We start from the raw sequence: 20,486 nt of genomic DNA, 5'->3' as shown, positions 1-20,486 counted from the left end.
TAACAAACTTATGCATTGTACTAAACATGTACTAAGAAACAATTTAGGGATGAAATAATGGATACAATGAGTGAAGTCAGAAAAAATGAGGGAATATCTGGAGAAGAGTCAGAAAATTAAACTGAATTCAGTTTTAGAAAGATTAAATCCTTTCATCATAATAAGTGCAGTAAATATATTCAGATGCTATTAGCCCATTTTCATAATGATGGTAATATTTCTTTGCTTTATTTTTTCAGACTGGGTGTATGGCAAAGGCCACACAGTAGCTGGAGGTACCACCTTTTTAACAGGGCCACCAGTGGATCACACACTACGCCTCTCTGATGGACATTACATGTATGTCACAAGCCCAGCATCTCACACTCAAGACAACAGACAGAGTAAAATGACCTCTCGAGCCTGGTTTGTTAGTCCAGTCATGATGGAGGATGATGATTCATTTTTTTCTTGTGAGCTGCGTTTCTATTATTACATGTATGGAATAAATATAGAAGAACTTAATGTTTATATTCGAACAGAGATTCATGGAGACAAGACACTTTCTTTCACAAGGAAGGGAGAACAAGGTCAGTTTTGGGATCGTTCTGTTGTACCCACAACTACTCATTTACCATTCCAGTTTGTAATTGAGGGAGTTACTAACAACATTGGCTTATCAGATATAGCCATTGATGATTTATCATTTACTGAATCATGCTTGAAAAATAATGATACACTACCTGGTGGAAATACACCTGTGCCTCCATTTAACCCATGTGCAGAAAATGAGTTCTATTGTAATGTAGCTGGTGAATGTATATCTCTATACATGAAATGTGATTGGAAGAAAGATTGTTCAAATGGTGTTGATGAGGAAAATTGTGGTGCATGCACCTTTGAATTTGACATGTGTGGTTGGTCTGACGATAGTGAAGGAATATTCCACTGGAGACAGATAATTGCTAGTGATTTCTCTCAGTACACTCATCCCAATGTGGATCATACGTACTGTGAGGCAGATGGTCACTTTGTATATGTTGAAGGTTCAGATAAAACTATTGGTAAAACAGCTGTACTGATGAGCCCACCATTGAGTCATACAACAGGATATTATTGTGAACTTCACTTTTGGCTATTCCTTGAAAATGGCATGAATGCCAACCTAAACCTCTATTATCACATCTTCGATGATCATTTGTTGTATAACTTGACACATTCTGGAATGCAAGAAAAAACTTGGTATGAAGTTCTTGTTGCAGCTCAACTAGTACCTTCAACTGCTTACTTCAAAATTACAGTTACCCCAGTATTTGACCAAACCAGTGACTGGGCAGAATCCCATTCTTCTCTTGCTATTGATGATATTAGCTTCTTTAACTGCAATGAGAATTTCCTGAACCTTGACTGTGACTTTGATGCTGAAGGAATCTGCACTTGGCGTCAAGATCAAACTGATCAGCAGGACTGGATGAAAAGTGCCAGCAGTGTAATTCCAGACCACACATCTGGGGCTGGCCATTATGTTTTTGTTGACTTTTCACAAGAGGATGTCAAGAAGGGTGACAAAGCAAGGCTCATAAGTACAGTTCAATCAAAGCCTGTTGATGTGAGGAACATTTTCACACTCTGGTATTACATATATGGCAGCGATGTTGGAAAATTCAGAGTTATTGAAAAAAAGCAGAATCTAAAGGAAAATAGTACTCTTTTTGAAATTGATGATTCTCAAGAGGAAAGATGGATTCTCTTTGAACAAGAACTGGATACTGATGATGACTACTCAATAATTCTTGAAACAGAGTGGAGAAAAGTTGGATCTGGTATGGTAGCTGTAGATGATGTCAAAATCACATCAAAAGTGCAGAATTCATTATGTGATTTTGAGATTGATTTTTGCCAGTGGCAGTCTAGCAGTGGTGATACAACACAATGGATTAGAGGGCGTGGGCAACAGAATAAGACAGGCACTCCTTTAGTGGATCACACTCATAATACTATGATGGGATATTATGCATACCTAAATCAAATTGATAGTCCTGGAAAAGTTGGAACCCTTACCTCTCCAGAATATCGGTATGTAGGTGTTCAGTGCCTTAGATTTTGGTATCATGTTTTAGGAGATAATGTTGGTTATATTTCTGTCCAGGTTGCAGACCAAGGTGGTTCTGGAGTATTTGACAGTGTTTGGTCTCATGAGAACAATACTTTTGAAATGTGGTCATTAGGCATGGTGACCCTACCTACCTTACAGATGTTTATTGTTCGTTTTGAAGGAATAACTGGAGCAAACAGTGCAAGTGTTATTGCACTTGATGATGTGGAATTTTTACCTAATGTATGTCCAAGAACTCATGAGTGTGACTTTGAGTATGATTTATGTGACTGGTTCAACACTGATGAGGATGACACCTTTGATTGGCAGCTATCATCAGGTATTGAAGGTGGAGGTATTCTAGTAGATCATACTATTAACTTTGAGACTGGTCACTACATGGTTGCATCTCTCCAGAATAAAACAAAAGGATCAAATGCTAAACTCTTTGGGGGTACAGTTCCTACTTATCTCAACTGCATGACATTTTGGTATTCTATGCAACACATAAAGAATGCTGTACTTAAGGTCATCTTACTTGATGAAGGTGATAATATTCCTCTAGTGAAACTTTATAACTCAACTTTGGATTATCTCTGGGAGGAAGTAACTTTGACCATTGATAAAACACCTGACACTTATGAAGTAATGTTTGAGCTTTCTGCAGAAGAAGATATCAAATTTTCTGAATTTAATTCAGTGGCAATTGATGACACTGCCTTTACAACAGACTGTAAACTCTCCACACTTCCTCCACCTGTTACCACTGCAGTACCTACCCACCTGCCAACCATATATGATTGTGATTTTGAACAGGATGATAGTCAGACCTGTGGTTGGATGCAGGCCACAAATGATGACCTTGACTGGAATCGTTGGCAGGGAAAAGTGCCAACAGTGGAAACAGGTCCGAAAACTGATCATACTCTCATGACTGAGGATGGACACTATATTTATGTTGGTACCATAAATGAGTTTAAACGAGATGCTACATTGGTTAGCCCACCAGTAGACATGGGAGTTCATGGGGCATGTCTGTCTTTCTGGTTCCACATGCACGGCTTTGATGTAGGCAGTCTGCAAGTACAGCTGCAGCAGGTAGGCACAAATTCTTCTAAGTCTGCATGGCAACGTTCACATGAGCAAGGAGATGACTGGATACAAGCTAAAGTGCACCTACAAGATGTAGGAGTCAGCCATATAGTTCTTGTAGCTACACCAAATTCTTATGGCAAGGGGACTATTGCTATTGATGATATTACACTTGACTTTGGCTTCTGTAACACTGGAAAATTATGTGACTTTGAGTCAGATAATATATGTCAGTTTGAGCAGTCAATTGAAGATGACCTAGACTGGGAATTAGTAACAGTTTCAAGTTCTCACACAGGCAGTGAAGTAGATCCAGAAGGAGATCATTCCCAACAGTCATCACTAGGGCATTTCCTGAAACTCTCTGGTGAAGGCTCTGCTGTAATTTTTACTAATGATATTCACCCTCAATATTGTTGTGTTGAGTTCTGGGTTTATTTGAATGGATACCCTGGGCATTCTTCTTCAGATTTGCATGTCTATTCTCGGATAAATCAAATTTTAGAGCCAAAAATTAATATTACTGATATTATTGGTCGTTATTGGAGCCGTTACTTGCTACCTATAACCACCTCTTTTTATTATTCATTAGTTTTTGAAAGCCATGTGCGGGATAGTGGGTATGTAGTTGGCATCGATGATGTTCAACCACTACTGTCTTGTGAACCAATGGAAGAGTGCAACTTTGAAACTGATTTCTGCATGTGGAAGAATTCTGTAAATGAGAATCAGTTTGACTGGTCAATAACAGCAGGAGAAGATCTGGATTCAATATATGCTCCTAATGTAGATGTCACATTGAGCTCTCCTTATGGGAAATATGCATATGTTGACACATATAGGGAAAATTCTAGTGTTGAAAAACCACGAGCAGTACTTGAGTCTAATGTCATAGAACCTATGGAACTCTGCATTAGTTTCTGGTACCATATCAAAGCTCAAGGAAAATCGTCATTAATTCTTAGCAGCAAAGACATAATGAGTGATGAAATATCAAACCTATGGGAATATCCTTCATCGCTCTTTGCAGAATGGAAATATGAACAAGTTCCATTTAAACAGTTCAATCGTCACACCATCCAGTTTAATGCTATTTCTGATAGTGGAAATGGTATTATAGCCTTAGACCAAGTAAAAGTGATGTCTGGCAATTGTTCAAACTCCACAGTGCCTGATTGTGCTATTAGATGTGATGGAGGTGCCACCTGTATACATGAAGATCAAATGTGCAACTTTATACAAGAATGTAATAATGGGGAGGATGAAAACTTTTGTGGCTACAATTGTACCTTTGATGAATATTCTTATAACCAGCCACCATGTGCTTGGAGGAGTGTGAAGGAAAGTGGATTATTGTCATGGTTACCACTCTCAGGCCAGCTTAATAGTTCTTATGGTCCTCCCTTAGACCACACATTCTTAACACCCTTGGGTAACTATATGGCTGTGGCTCCAGTAACTAACAAAATAAGAGAGGAGACAGCAGCCATTCTGCAGAGTCCAGCACTTCATAATTCTGCTTCTTATTGCCTTATGACATTCTGGTATGTCATGTATGGAAAACCTGATAACCTTTCCTCAACATTTATAGACACCTTAACAGCAATTTTTCAAGTTGATGACTTATCTACTGAACTGTTAAAAATAAGTGGAGATAAAGGTGATGAATGGATGCATGGAGTAACATATATAGGAAGAATTTCTCCTCAGTTTTATGTTAGATTTGAGGGTACCAGGAATTTGGATATTGATGGCTATATGGCAGTTGATGATATAATGTTTGAAAGATGTTTCCTTCCTACTCCTCATAAACAATCTGGAGAATGTACAGAATATGAATGCAGTAATTTTGCTTGTGTTTCATCCTTTGATTGTTGTGATTTTGTTGATGACTGTGGTGACTCTTCAGATGAAATAGATAGCTTGGCAGGGTGTGATAACTTTGTTGGACGATGCTCATTTGAAGATCATTCCTTCTGCAGTTGGATACAAGAAGAGCCAAATAATTGGCACTTAGGGTCACCAAGTGTACAAGACATCATACCACAGCGGGACCACACTCTCAACACAGCCACTGGTTCCTTTATTTTTGTTAGTGATTTTGACAGCAACAAAAATACTACTGTTGCTACTCTACTTAGTCCAGTTATGAGATGGAAAGATGAAATGATATCTCCATGTGTTCTCCGCTTTTTCTATTATATAGATGGGCCAGCAGAGCAGTATTTATCTGTTTCATCAAGAAATACTTCTGATGGGCCATTAAACCTAGAGTTGACAATTTCAAAAGCTGTTGGGTCATACTGGGAACGTGCAGAAATTTTATTGGCATCTCCTGATATATTACATAAGCCATTTCAGTATATTATCAAGGGAGAAAGATTAGTGTCTGAAAATGAAAAAAATTCAGTTATTGCACTTGATGATTTATCATTCACTGAATCTTGTGTGTTGTCAAATGATGTTTTACCAACAGCTTCACCAAGTTCATCAACCACTACATCAGGAACATGCAACAATCAGTTCCAGTGTGAGAATGGAGAATGTATCCCAGTGGACTATGTCTGTAATTTTGTGGCTAACTGCATGGATGGCAGTGATGAAGCACTGTGTGCAGAATGCACATTTGAAAGCAATACTTGTGGATGGAGTGATGTAAGTTATGGCTCCTATGGCTGGATCCAAGATGAACCTAGTGTTGAAGGTCGTGATGGCAAAGTTATGATTGTTGAAAAAATATCTGGCAGCTCTTCAAAGGTAGCCAATCTCATCAGTGTCCCTCTTGGACCCTCTGCTGCAAGCTGCACCATGAGCTTCTTTTACTATAAACATAAGGGGAAAGATGATGAAACAGGTCTACATGTGAATCTTAAAACAAATAGTGGTAATGAATACACAATTTGGTATGTGCTTACTGATATGAATGCCACATGGCATGAACAAGTAGTTGGCATTGGTGAACATGAAGTAGGATGGAGCCTCCACTTTCAAGCCAGTCATTATGACACAGAGGGATTAATTATGATAGACAGTGTTCATTTTGAAAACTGCTCTAAGCCAAGTTCCACAATATGCAAGCCACATGAGTATCGATGTGACAATGGTGTTTGTGTTAGTATAGATAAATTCTGTGACTTTAACGATGATTGTGGTGATAGTACTGATGAAATACCAGCTTTTTGTAAAAATTACCCGGAAAGATGTAATTTTGAAGATGATTTCTGCAATTGGAAATTAGAAAACAGTGATCTTGAATGGATACGTAAAACAGGTAAAATGGTGTCTGAGGATGTTGGACCAGACTACGATCACACCTATGGAAATGAAACTGGTTATTATTTATATCTTGGGAGTGGAGATGGAAGCAAAGGGAAAATTGGTGAAATATCAAGTGCTGCATTTTATCCAACTACATCTGGATTATGCATCTTTAGATTCTGGTATATAATGAGAGCTAACCAAGGTGCCACATTAACAGTTTTTGCTGAAGAAACATCCAGTTACTCATTTACATATATTCCATCATCTAAGTTATTTGAAACAAATGGTTCTGTGGAATATTTATGGACAAAAGCAAGTGTTCCTGTGAGCTATACAAGATACTTCAAAATTTTGCTGGAGGGAAAGGTAGGTGAGGAGTTCAGTGGAGATATAGCTATTGATGATGTGTCTTTCACAACAGACTGCAAGCCTGCTAGCACTCTACCAACTGTCTCACCAACTCCAGGTTTATGTCCACAAGGAAAATACTATTGTTACTCTGGTGAGTGTATCTCTAACTCTAAAGTTTGTGACTTCCGCTATGATTGCAGTGACTCCAGTGATGAAATAGCCTGTCCATCTGATTGCAATTTTGAGGTTAATAACTGTGGTTGGCACGAAGCAGTTAATGATGAGCTTGACTGGGTGCTCGCCAAGGCTGATGATAGTCAGTTTGGTACAAATATAGATGGTCCCCTTGTTGATGAAACACACAACGAAGATGGTCATTTCCTGCTTCTTTACAAAACAAGTGATCATTTGCTATATGACAAAGGTCTTTCTTTTACTCACTGGTACCAAAACTCAGCACCAGACTGCCACTTCATATTCTGGTACTTTCAGAATGGAATCCTGGGCTCCAATATTGTACTGAGGCTCAATTCAACACCATATGATATTACAAATTTGACATTCTTTAATGGTGACATTGGTGATGGAGAGTGGCAAAAGGGGGAAGTGGGTATTGGAAGACAAAAACGTCCCTTCCAACTTTCGCTTTATAAGGAACCAGCTGAAGATTACTTTGGAAGATTTGCCGTTGATGAAACTTCTTTTCACCAGAGTTGCCACTATCCAGACCCATCAGATAATGGATGTCTCATCAGTGAATTCCATTGCCAACTTACAAAGGTAATAATACATTTTATTACTTTTCTTGTATTGTGTATATGGTACAATATTTATAAATCAGGATCTGCCAAGAGTTTTTAAATCTAATAATAAATCTAAAACAGACATCATATAAAAAGTTACTCCAAAATTACTGGTTGGTAGATAAGACACATGGGCAACATTTAGGCAACTTTATTCCGAAACGTTTTGCCTACACAGTAGGCTTCTTCAGTCGAGTACAGAAAGTAGGCGGGAGCAGTAGAGATGTGAAGACGATGTAATCAGTCCATCACCCTTGAAGTCGTAGATTTGAGGTTGTCAGTCCCTCAGCCTGGAGAAGTTCTGTTCCAAAGTCTGGAACTAACTGAAGATCAAGCAACAGTGTTGAGACTTAAATACTGTCGGAAGGAGAGGTGCAGAGTCGACAGTATTCAAGTCTCAACACTGTCGCTTGATCTTCAGTTAGTTCCAGACTTTGGAACAGAACTTCTCCAGGCTGAGGGACTGACAACCTCAAATCTACGACTTCAAGGGTGATGGACTGATTACAGTGTCTTCACATCTCTACTGCTCCCACCTACTTTCTGTACTCGACTGAAGAAGCCTACTGTGTCGGCGAAACGTTTCGGAATAAAGTTGCCTAAATGTTGCCCATGTGTCTTATCTACCAACCTGTTGGTATTGTATACCATTTGATAATCACTCCAAAATTACTGTTTAATTTCCTGTATTTTGTGTAAAAGGTCTGCATCCTGACTGAAAAACTGTGTGATTTAAATGATGACTGTGGAGAAAATGAGGATGAAGCAGTGGGTGAATGCCTTGGATATCACTTTTTTACGTTTGAGGACAGCAAATGGCAAGAGTGGTTCTCTCAAGGCAAAGATGGTATCGATGATGACTTTGACTGGACCTTATGGAGTGGTAGCACAGACATCTTAGGTCAGTAATAATACAGTTACATTACTAATTAATTAATTTTTATTTAGTATGTATAGTATTATTAATCTCTTGTCAATATATGTGATAAGAGTTCTAAACATAGAGGGTTCATACAGTGCCTGATGATGGAAGACAATCAGGTTCAGTCCAAGGAGCAGCATCAGGGAATTTCAGAAATTTTCACTTAAGAAAATACTTATAACTCTTATCAAGAAGGCTAATTTCGTCTTATTTTCAACCAAGATGAGCAAATATGTACAACAGTGTGTTAAGAATATTCAAGAGTATTTTGAAAAAGATATTAAAATGTTGATTGCTAAGAAATGTAAGCAGTTTTGATTTTTATTAACATGAGTATACACAGAAGTTTGTATCATGGCTTTCACAGTAACATCTGAGGTTGCAGCTCTGCTCCCTGGCATGTAGTCCTCATGGTTCACTCTTGAATGTTACTCAGATTGATGTATTTCAGTAATGATGGATAGACAAACTATAATGATGAATATAACCTAAAAGCTTTGTAAAAAGTTCTTTTATGTCTAGAATAGAAGTACAGGAAAGCCATAAGGAAATTGTTTCTTTACAGAGAGATTGCTAAATTTGAAGGCCCTCTAAAAGAAAAGGTACACTATATATTTTAAATCCTCATCTTGTATCATTAACTTGTGATAACTTCACAACAAATACAAACAATGATATATATAGTCACTGAGCAAATCAATTATATTAGTATATAAGAGAATAAAGCATTGAGAAATTTGTCATTGGAAATACAGTAGCCAGATTGAAGTTTTCCATGGTTACAATACTGAAAGAGCAATGAAATGTGAAAAATTATGAAAGTGCAAAGTAAAGTAAGAGCAGCTAGTAGAACTAAAAAAATATGTAACTTTACTTCACATAAAATAAACGAGACAAATTATATTGTAGTAATCTTGTGATGTATTGTTTGGAAATTTTGAGAGGTGTTTAAGACAAGGTGGGGTTTGTATAGAATAAAAAGAAAAAAATGTTATTTTTTTTCTATACGAATTCATGAAAAGAATGTAATGGTTTTTAAAAATTTTATTTACTTTAGTTGTAAACTTTGTCCTTTTAGCATTCCATCATAGAAATACTGGAGGGAATTAGATGTGCTTATAGTATATTATAGATTGGTCCATTCTAAGACTTTCCTGCTCTTATCAGTTTTGTCATATCTATCATAGTTTTCTTTTTATGAACTTTTGAAAGTTAGTCAAGTCATTATTCCAACTTACAAGCAATTGGAAACCCCCTACTCTCAAGTCTGGAACTACACAGTTTCATATAGCATCTCTTTTCTCCTTTTGGAAGGCATAAGCCTGTCTGATTGGTTACTTGAGGTTGACAATGAATTTCCTCATTAGTTAGAGACAACTTCAACAATTTCTTGTGTTAACCTTTAAACTGTCCAAATGTAGATCTACATTCACTCGTGTAGTGCTGTGAACGTAGATCTGCGTTTTATTTTACATGCTTTCAAATGTAAAATAAAATGTAGATCTATGTTTGGAGCACTACGCGAGTGAACATTTGGACAGTTTAACCCTTTCAGGGTCAGTGTCGTACTAGTACGGCTTGCATGCCAGGGTTGGTGCTGTACTAGTATGCGTAAATTCTAGCGCCTTCAGATCTAGCGAGAGAAAACTGGTAGGCCTACATATGAAAGAATGGGTCTATGTGGTCAGTGTGCACAGTATAAAAAAAATCCTGCAGCACACAGGGCATAATGAGAAAAAAAAAACCTCCGACCATGTTTTTGGTTTAAAACAGCGACTTTGCAGTGTATTTTTGTATGCTATTCTCATTTTCCTGGTCTCATTTTATAAAATGGAAGACATATTACAGAAATTGAGGTGATTTTGATTGGTTTCACAATGAAAAGTACCTTGAAATTGAGCTCAAAGTAGCAGAAATGTTTGATTTTTGCCGATGTTCAAAAGTAAACAAAGCATGCCATGCCTCCAATACAACTGGTGAATCTAATATTATTTCACAAGTGTACTGATATTATTTATACCGTTTCTACACTAATTCAGTAGTCTGCATAACAGTAAATCTTCTATTTTTGTGAGAATAAAAATTCAAAGTGGAAAGCAAAAGAAATGTAAGAGGGGCCTGGGGACATGACTAATGAACAGAGAAAATGTTATTTTTGTGCCAGAAATATCTGTCTTGTTTATCCTGGACTCTATTTGGAAATTGGCATCTTTTGAAATTTGTGTGAAATTTGCAAAACTTCCAATTTCTGACCACTTTATTGAATAGTTGATATTGGTAAATGGAGGTTTCTTGTACTCATTCGATAGAACAAATGGAGTTCTAGCAAAATAGTTATGATTTTTGTCGACTGGTACATTGGAATTGACCGAAAATAGGGCTCCAAGTGGGCGAAATCGCCGATGTGTAAATATCATCGAAACCACTAGCTTCGAGAGAGCATAATTCCGTAAGTTTTCCATCAAATTTCGTACTTTTGGTGTCATTATGATCAGGAAAAGCTCTCTTGTCATTTCATTAGAAAAAATAATTTTTATTTTTTCGAAAAAATTTTGACCCTGAGAACAAGTTTAGGAGATGGCCTCTCGACCCTGAAAGGGTTAAGGGTTAAGCATGAACTCTGGAACCTTTTCACATGTGAGCTATTAACTGGGCCTTGGAATACTGAAGGATTAAGTGTAGCATTGATATTAAGTAAACTTTTAAATATAATTCTCTCACTTGACAATAACTTACTAACAGGCACAGGTCCTAATTTCGATCATACAACTTCAAGCTATGCTGGTCACTACATGTACCTTGAAACGTCTCATCCTCAGCAGTATAATGAAAAGGCCTGGCTGGTAAGCTACCTTATTATAGCTGGCCCAGACTGCACCATTACATTTTATTCCCATATTTATGGCACCAGTATTGGGTCACTCACAGTACTGATACGGTAAGTTCAGTAATATTTTTTAGTAATACATTTCATACATCATATTTAAGTAACAATTTAGGAAATCCTCAGAGAATTTTATTTTATGTACAATTGTAAATTACCAGATGTAAGCTGACATCATAAGTCAATAAGTCAGTAAGTTTTATTCATTTATTCAGGTACAACTACACATAAATATAGTTACATAAATTATCATACATAGCAGCATATGTGTAGATTACCTTGGATAACTCAGAAAAGTCGGAAAAAGTGACTTATTTCCATTGGGGTCCTTGTAATATCTTACTATTAAAACCTTAAATGTTAAAAGAACATGAAACAATTACTGTAGTCTAGGATTGTTTGTTTTGGCCAGATATAGTTGCTAGTAGTTTTTATTATAGTTTTGTTTAGATTGTTAAGTGGTGCACAGACTCACTAGCATTACACATGCACACATCACTAGCTTTAAAGTCATTGGTGTAAAAAATGCATAGATGACCACCCTTACACAGGTACACAGAGTACTAGCCATAATTAAGTACAAGATCAAAATCCATACACAAGTGCATAATCACTATCCTTAAACAAGTTCATGGAACACCAGCTATAAAAACATTCATGGATCACTAGTTTTACACAAGTGTATGGATCACTAGCTGTACACTAGTGTATGGGTCACCAGCCACACACACAATGCATCGATCAGCAGCCACACACATGTGCATTAGGTGCACAGGCGCATCAGTCACCAGCCACACACAAGTGCATCAATCACTAGCCACACAGGAGTGCATGGATCACTGGCTATACCTGGAGGCAGCACAGTTTATAGGTGCTACCACCAGGTATGATCTACCATACTTGAAAAAACTTCCTGTGCAGGCATAACATTTTCTATACAAAATTTCCAGTTGCTGCTTGTGTGTCTTTATCAACCACAAATTCTTGGTATTCCCATACCCTCAAATATTACATACACAAGTCCATGGTTCACCAGCCATACGCAACTGCAAAGCACTATCAGTCAGGCACATGATTATGTGTTAAACAATTACAGGCATTTTCATTTTTATGAAATGTGATAAGAGCTTAAGTACTAACATGCAATTAGTATAGTTGTCTTCTGTTACACATATTTGGGAAATAAATAATTGGGCAGTTAACTAGTACTGTACATCCCTAGGGTCATCTTAACTTCATCTGGCAACAAATTTGGGGGAGGTACCACTATGTATCAACCCAACAGTGTTGGGGCATAGCAATACTTTAAGCCAATAAGGATGACCATAGCTCTGTTGTAGTTGGATTGAAAGGGGGCAACCTTTCAAACCAGTAACAAACTTTTTATTTCAAAATTTTTGGGGTAATGTTTTCAAGGGTTATAAATGAATGAATTACAATTACCAGTATTGGTAATGTATAGTGTACATATTTGATTTTCATTAGTAGTGATAATTTTTAATGACAGCTTAACCAATCACTTTTTATTGTAAATAATGATAACATGTTGGAGTAATAAAAATATTGTTTTGATTATATTTATTATTTTTAATAGATAACTCAAATTCATCTAACTTGAATATTTATTGTAATGTTGTCAGCAATGAGTCACAGTCAGATACTGCATCGATATTGGCTGTAAATACAAATGGAAATTTTTGGGTTAAGCAGACCTTAGCACCAACCTTGCTACCACAGAAGAGACCTTTCAATTTGATCATTGAAGGCAAGGTGGGAGAAAAGGAACTAGGAGACATCGCCATTGATGACTTTGCCTTCTCACCAGACTGCAGGTAGATAGTTTTAGAGGTGATATTATGTAAATAATGTATATATACTAATCTACCAATATCCACAACCTTATATGGTGTACCTGTCTAAATTTCTGTAATGGGATTATTAAATAATTCACATACAAGTAACACGGAAATTTTATTCTGTTTACTGTATTCTTGAATGTTGAACCATAATATGTAAAGAAGACATTTATTTAGGTGAGAAGAATGTATCTTGCCTAATAAAAAGATAAAAAAAAAGGGTCTGTAAGTCATTTTTTTCTTACAATTCCTACAGCAACATTTTTAAAATGAAAATTTTCTTATTGAAGTGACAAAAAGTCTGAGAGTAAAACTTTCTTCACATAAAAATACTTATTGAGAACATATTCATTATTGCATAGAAGATTATGCTGCAGACAGGAGGCCTGGTCACAGACCGGGCCGCGGGGGCATTGACCCCCGGAACTCTCTCCAGGAACTCTCTCCAGACATTTGAGGATTAACACTGCCTTGTATAGAAAAAAGAACAAAGTTTATATTAAAGTTAACTAGAATAGCCATACAGCTATTGATATGTCAGTACAGTATAGCACTCTTTATGTAACTGGTTTTCAATCTTTGTTGTTCTGAGTGCACTCTTCCACCACTTAGGTTTGCCTGACCTACTATAAGAATTAGAAATTTAAATTTAGTATCTTTAAGGCTCCCAGATCTAATAAATTTTCCATGTTATTTTATGTAATTTTATGCAAAGAAAAAGATGTTTTTACAGCCTTTTTAGCATAGCTAGTGATATAATTAGCCTTGGTTTTGCCCCATCAGATGACAAAATTTTAGTTGTGTCACAGCAAAACAGCACTATAGGTCATCCTTCACATATTGCTTTGTACTTCATCATGTCAAGAAAAGTGAAACACCTAGATACACTTGGGTATGTTATGGTAAACTGATAATAACTGAATAGTGAAGTTTAGTAGAGCAGAATAACTACCAATCATCGAGTACTCAGTACAGGTAGTTCTTTCTATATATCTAAATTATCCATCTACAATGCATTCTCCTACCAATTTAGTCTCATTAAATTCTTGCTAGTTTAAGGCAGCTTATCCAAGATTTCATCAGTTTCCCAATAAGTTTTTATATGTATAGATTAACTCTTAATTATATTCAGTGAAATATTAAATTTTTTTATAGACTTTATGGTCAACCTGATCGAAACTGTACTTTGGAAGAGCATGAATGCAGTGACGGAACATGTTTGCCTTTGAAGAGCCGCTGTAATTTTGTTGCTGACTGTCCAAATGGAGATGATTCAGATGAAATAGGATGTGGTGAGTTTTGTCCTTCTTTTATATATAAATATATATATGTATACTTCTCGCATTTACTTCTCTTACAACCCCATCTATAAATATATTAAACAACCACGGTGACATCACACATCCTTGTCTAAGGCCTACTTTTACTGGGAAATAATTTCCCTCTTTCCTACATACTCTAACTTGAGCCTCACTATCCTCGTAAAAACTCTTCACTGCTTTCAGTAACCTACCTCCTACACCATACACCTGCAACATCTGCCACATTGTCCCCCTATCCACCCTGTCATATGCCTTTTCCAAATCCATAAATGCCACAAAGACCTCTTTAGCCTTATCTAAATACTGTTCACTTATATGTTTCACTGTAAACACCTGGTCCACACACCCCCTACCTTTCCTAAAGCCTTGTTCATCTGCTATCCTATTCTCCGTCTTACTCTTAATTCTTTCAATAATAACTCTACCATACACTTTGCCAGGTATACTCAACAGACTTCTTCTTTCTTCTTTCAACACACCGGCTGTATCCCACCAAGGCGGGGTGGCCCAAAAGGAAAAACGAAAGTTTCTCCTTTTACATTTAGTAATATGTACAGGAGAAGAGGTTACTAGCCCCTTGCTCCCGGCAATTTTAGTCGCCTCTTACAACACGCATGGCTTACGGAGGAAGAATTCTGTTCCACTTCCCCATGGAGATAAGAGGAAATAAACAAGAATAAGAACTAGAAAGAAAATAGAAGAAAACCCAGAGGGGTGTGTATATATGTGCTTGTACATGTATGTGTAGTGTGACCTAAGTGTAAGTAGAAGTAGCAAGACGTACCTGAAATCTTGCATGTTCATGAGACAGAAAAAAGGACACCAGCAATCCTACCATCATGTAAAACAATTACAGGCTTTCGTTTTACACTCACTTGGCAGGACGGTAGTACCTCCCTGGGCGGTTGCTGTCTACCAACCTACTACACTCAACAGACTTATCCCCCTATAATTTTTGCACTCTATTTTATCCCCTTTGCCTTTATACAAAGGAACTATGCATGCTCTCTGCCAATCCCTAGGTACCTTACCCTCTTCCATACATTTATTAAATAATTGCACCAACCACTCCAAAACTATATCCCCACCTGCTTTTAACATTTCTATCTTTATCCCATCAATCCCGGCTGCCTTACCCCCTTTCATTTTACCTACTGCATCACGAACTTCCCCCACACTCACAACTGGCTCTTCCTCACTCCTACAAAATGTTGTTCCTCCTTGCCCTATACACGAAATCACAGCTTCCCTATCTTCATCAACATTTAACAATTCCTCAAAATATTCCCTCCATCTTCCCAATACCTCTAACTCTCCATTTAATAACTCTCCTCTCCTATTTTTAACTGACAAATCCATTTGTTCTCTAGGCTTTCTTAACTTGTTAATCTCACTCCAAAACTTTTTCTTATTTTCAACAAAATTTGTCTTGGCAAGAGGCGTGGAGTTAAAAGATAAAGGATCACACATAAAGTGGGAGTTGTCACAGTTGCTCTTTGCTGATGACACTGTGCTCTTGGGAGATTCTGAAGAGAAGTTGCAGAGATTGGTGGATGAATTTGGTAGGGTGTGCAAAAGAAGAAAATTGAAAGTGAATACAGGAGAGAGTAAGGTTATGAGGATAACAAAAAGATTAGGTGATGAAAGATTGGATATCAGATTGGAGGGAGAGAGTATGGAGGAGGTGAATGTATTCAGATATTTGGGAGTGGACGTGTCAGCGGATGGGTCTATGAAAGATGAGGTGAATCATAGAATTGATGAGGGGAAAAGGGTGAGTGGTGCACATAGGAGTCTGTGGAGACAAAGAACTTTGTCCTTGGAGGCAAAGAGAGGAATGTATGAGAGTATAGTTTTACCAACAATCAGCGGATGGGTCTATGAAAGATGAGGTGAATCATAGAATTGATGAGGGGAAAAGGGTGAGTGGTGCACATAGGAGTCTGTGGAGACAAAGAACTTTGTCCTTGGAGGCAAAGAGAGGAATGTATGAGAGTATAGTTTTACCAACGCTCTTATATGGGTGTGAAGCATGGGTGATGAATGTTGCAGCGAGGAGAAGGCTGGAGGCAGTGGAGATGTCATGTCTGAGAGCAATGTGTGGTGTGAATATAATGCAGAGAATTCGTAGTTTGGAAGTTAGGAGGAGGTGCGGGATTACCAAAACTGTTGTCCAGAGGGCTGAGGAAGGGTTGTTGAGGTGGTTCGGACATGTGGAGAGAATGGAGCGAAACAGAATAACTTCAAGAGTGTATCAGTCTGTAGTGGAAGGAAGGCGGGGTAGGGGTCGGCCTAGGAAAGGTTGGAGGGAGGGGGTAAAGGAGGTTTTGTGTGCGAGGGGCTTGGACTTCCAGCAGGCATGCGTGAGCGTGTTTGATAGGAGTGAATGGAGACAAATGGTTTTTAATACTTGACGTGCTGTTGGAGTGTGAGCAAAGTAACATTTATGAAGGGGTTCAGGGAAACCGGCAGGCCGGACTTGAGTCCTGGAGATGGGAAGTACGTACAGTGCCTGCACTCTGAAGGAGGGGTGTTAATGTTGCAGTTTAAAAACTGAAGTGTAAAGCACCCTTCTGGCAAGACAGTGATGGAGTGAATAATGGTGAAAGTTTTTCTTTTTCGGGCCACCCTGCTTTGGTGGGAATCGGCCAGTGTGATAAAAAAAAAAAAATAATGTATACTTCTCTTGTATAAGTGAAAAGGAGATGAGAAAATATAAGAATTATAAGGGTGAATGAAGGCAAGTGGTTTTATTGACTCAACATTCTGTTGGAGTTTGAGCAAGGTAGCATTTATGAAGGGAATCAGGGAAACCGGTTTGCCAGTCTTGAGTCCTGGAGGTGGGAACTACAGTGCCTGCACTCTGAAGGAGAGGGTGGGGATATCTGCAGTTTTGAACTGTAGTATCAGCATGCCCCTGGCAAGATAGTGATGGAGTGAGTGATGGTGAAAGTATTTTTTTTTTTGGGGTCATCCTACCTCAGGGGAGATGGCCAGCGTGTTAAAAAAAGATAAACCTGTTGAGTAAACTGGGTAAATTATGGTAGAATTATTATTGAAAGCATTAGAGGTAGGACAAAATAGGTTTGCAGAGGAGCAGAGTGGATTATGTTGAAACATATACATGAGCAGAGTTGTTTGTTACATTTTTGGATTTAGAAAAGGTGCATAACAGGGCAGATAGGGAAACCATGTGGCAGAGATGCAGATGTATGTAACAGAACGTGTACTGCTAAATACATGTACTGCTAAAAGTCTAACAGTTCTTAACTACAACATCAGGTCCTTAACCCTTAAACTGTCCAAACGTAGATCTACGTTTTTTTCAACATTTGAAAGTATGTAAAAAAAGTAGATCTTTTTTTTTTTTTTACATTTGAAAAAGTGTAAAAAAACTTTGATCTACTTTTTTTTTGGTTATATTTGAAAATATGTAAAAAAAATGTAGATCTACTTTTGGAGCACTACACATGTGAACGTAGATCTGCTTGGACAGTTTAAGGGTTAAGCAAACACTGTGATGACCTCCTGGCACTCCTTGATTCCCTAAAGACACCCATCCCTGTATTATTCTCACCGAGACCTGGCTTAAGCATGACACAATTGATACCTACCCACTACCAGAATACACAGGAATCCACAACTGCAGACCATACCAAGCTGGGGGTGGTATTGCAATCTATTACTCTAATCAACTATCTTGTATTAACTCCACTTACTATAGTGATGAATATGAAGAATATATTTTTGCTAATTTTACTGTAAAAAACCTTAAGACTCTTATAACAGTTAGTGCCATTTATCAGATGCGCCACACAAGCATCCCATCCGACATAGACAAGGATGTCAGCCACAGCACCGTGTCTTCCTTTGCAGATGACACCCGAATCTTCATGACAGTGTCTTCCATTGCAGACACTGTAATGCTCCAAGCGGACATCAACCAAATTTTTCAGTGGGCTGCAGAAAACAATATGAAGTTCAACGATGAGAAATTTCAATTACTCAGATATGGTAAACACGAGGAAATTAAACCTTCATCAGAGTACAAAACAAATTCTGGCCACAAAATAGAGCGAAACACCAACGTCAAAGACCTGGGAGTGATCATGTCGGAGGATCTCACCTTCAAGGACCATAACATTGTATCAATCGCATCTACTAGAAAAATGACAGGATGGATAATGAGAACCTTCAAAACTAGGGAGGCCAAGCCCATGATGACACTCTTCAGGTCACTTGTTCTATCTAGGCTGGAATATTGCTGCACACTAACAGCACCTTTCAAGGCAGGTGAAATTGCTGACCTAGAAAATGTACAGAGAACCTTCACGGTGCGCATAACGGAAATAAAACACCTCAATTACTGGGAGCGCTTGAGGTTCCTAAAACTGTATTCCCTGGAACGCAAGCGGGAGAGATACATGATTATATACACCTGGAAAATCCTAGAGGGACTAGTACCGAACTTGCACATGAAAATCACTCACTACGAAAGCAAAAGACTTGGCAGACGATGCAACATCCCCCCAATGAAAAGCAGGGGTGTCACTAGCACGTTAAGAGACCATACAATAAGTGTCAGGGGCCCAAGACTGTTCAACTGCCTCCCAGCATACATAAGGGGGATTACCAACAGACCCCTGGCAGTCTTCAAGCTGGCACTGGACAAGCACCTAAAGTCGGTTCCTGACCAGCCGGGCTGTGGCTCGCACGTTGGTTTGCGTGCAGCCAGCAGCAACAGCCTGGTTGATCAGGCTCTGATCCACCAGGAGGCCTGGTCACAGACCGGGCCGCAGGGGCGTTGACCCCCGGAACTCTCTCCAGGTAAACTCCAGGTAATAACAAACAGACAAATGAACAAGCACCACCTTCTCTTCACTGGAGACTTCAATATCAACCTTGGCCTACCAGATGATCAGTCTGTAACTGATTTCATCAACATTATGAGCAACACACTTCTCATACCAACAATAACTAAACCAACCGAGACAAGTGCAACCATGATTGACCATATATGGACCAATATACTAGCCCCCCTTAAATTAGGGATAATCACAGACAGCACTATTGGCCACTACCTCACCTTCCTCTTAACAAACATTAGTAAACCACCACTGGAATACAACAAAGTTTCATTTAGACTCCATGACGAGGCCTCAATAATTAATTTCACAGCACAGCTAGAGACGGTTGACTGGCCTACAGAATTCTCCAAGGCCAGTGGTATTGATGATTGGATAGACATATTTCTGAATAAATTACTTAGACTATACAACAAACACTGTCCTATAACAACGAAACGGATCATGAATAAACAGCTCAGTTGCCCATGGCTAACTAACAGCATAATGAAATCCATATAAGATAAGAAACACCAATATGAAAAGCAATATAGACAGGGCTTAATACACAAAGATATTCTTAAACACTATTCATCAGTTCCTACCAAACTAATAAAAAAAGCCAAGCAATTGTACTATTCCAGCAGATTCACTGAAACAAGAGGAGATATTAAAAGGACCTGGAAAACACTCTCAGATCTGGGAACCCACAAACTGAAAAAAAACTAAGGGTACTGTCCTAACTGAACCAAATGAAACACCACTGCATCCCATTGATGCAGTTAACAAAATAAATGACTTCTTCTCAGCCATAGGATGTAATCTTGCCAGTAAAATCCCAGGTACCAATGCCCATGCAAGTGATTACATAGATGGGAATTTCCCAAACTCCTTCTGTCTTGCACCTGCTGAGCCCACTGAAGTCACCACGATTATTAAGTTACTCAAAAATAATTCAAGGAATCTGTCTCATGTCCCACCATTATTGTACAAGCGAGCGGCCCATGTCCTTTCACATGCTATTTCATTACTTTTTAACAAGTCACTAGAAACTACCACTTTCCCAACGCCACTCAA

At 38.2% G+C, this 20,486-nt stretch overlaps 1 protein-coding gene across 2 annotated transcripts in view; it reads left to right on the top strand.

Moving 5' to 3' along the window:
- The window catches only part of LOC128698674 (MAM and LDL-receptor class A domain-containing protein 1), a 696,795-nt gene that overhangs the window by 551,400 nt on the left and 124,909 nt on the right, over positions 1-20,486 (top strand). For both annotated transcript variants that reach the window (XM_070084847.1, XM_070084846.1), the window contains exons 74-78: positions 240-7,558; positions 8,284-8,482; positions 11,246-11,441; positions 13,028-13,219; positions 14,399-14,535. In XM_070084847.1, the coding sequence (XP_069940948.1) occupies positions 240-7,558; positions 8,284-8,482; positions 11,246-11,441; positions 13,028-13,219; positions 14,399-14,535 (8,043 nt within the window). The remainder of the gene's footprint in view (positions 1-239; positions 7,559-8,283; positions 8,483-11,245; positions 11,442-13,027; positions 13,220-14,398; positions 14,536-20,486) is intronic.

The sequence above is a fragment of the Cherax quadricarinatus genome, chromosome 14 (assembly GCF_038502225.1).
Source record: "Cherax quadricarinatus isolate ZL_2023a chromosome 14, ASM3850222v1, whole genome shotgun sequence".
NCBI lineage: Eukaryota > Metazoa > Arthropoda > Malacostraca > Decapoda > Parastacidae > Cherax > Cherax quadricarinatus.
The sequence above is the reverse complement of the archived record's forward strand: the minus strand, read 5'-3'. Positions and strand labels throughout refer to the sequence as shown.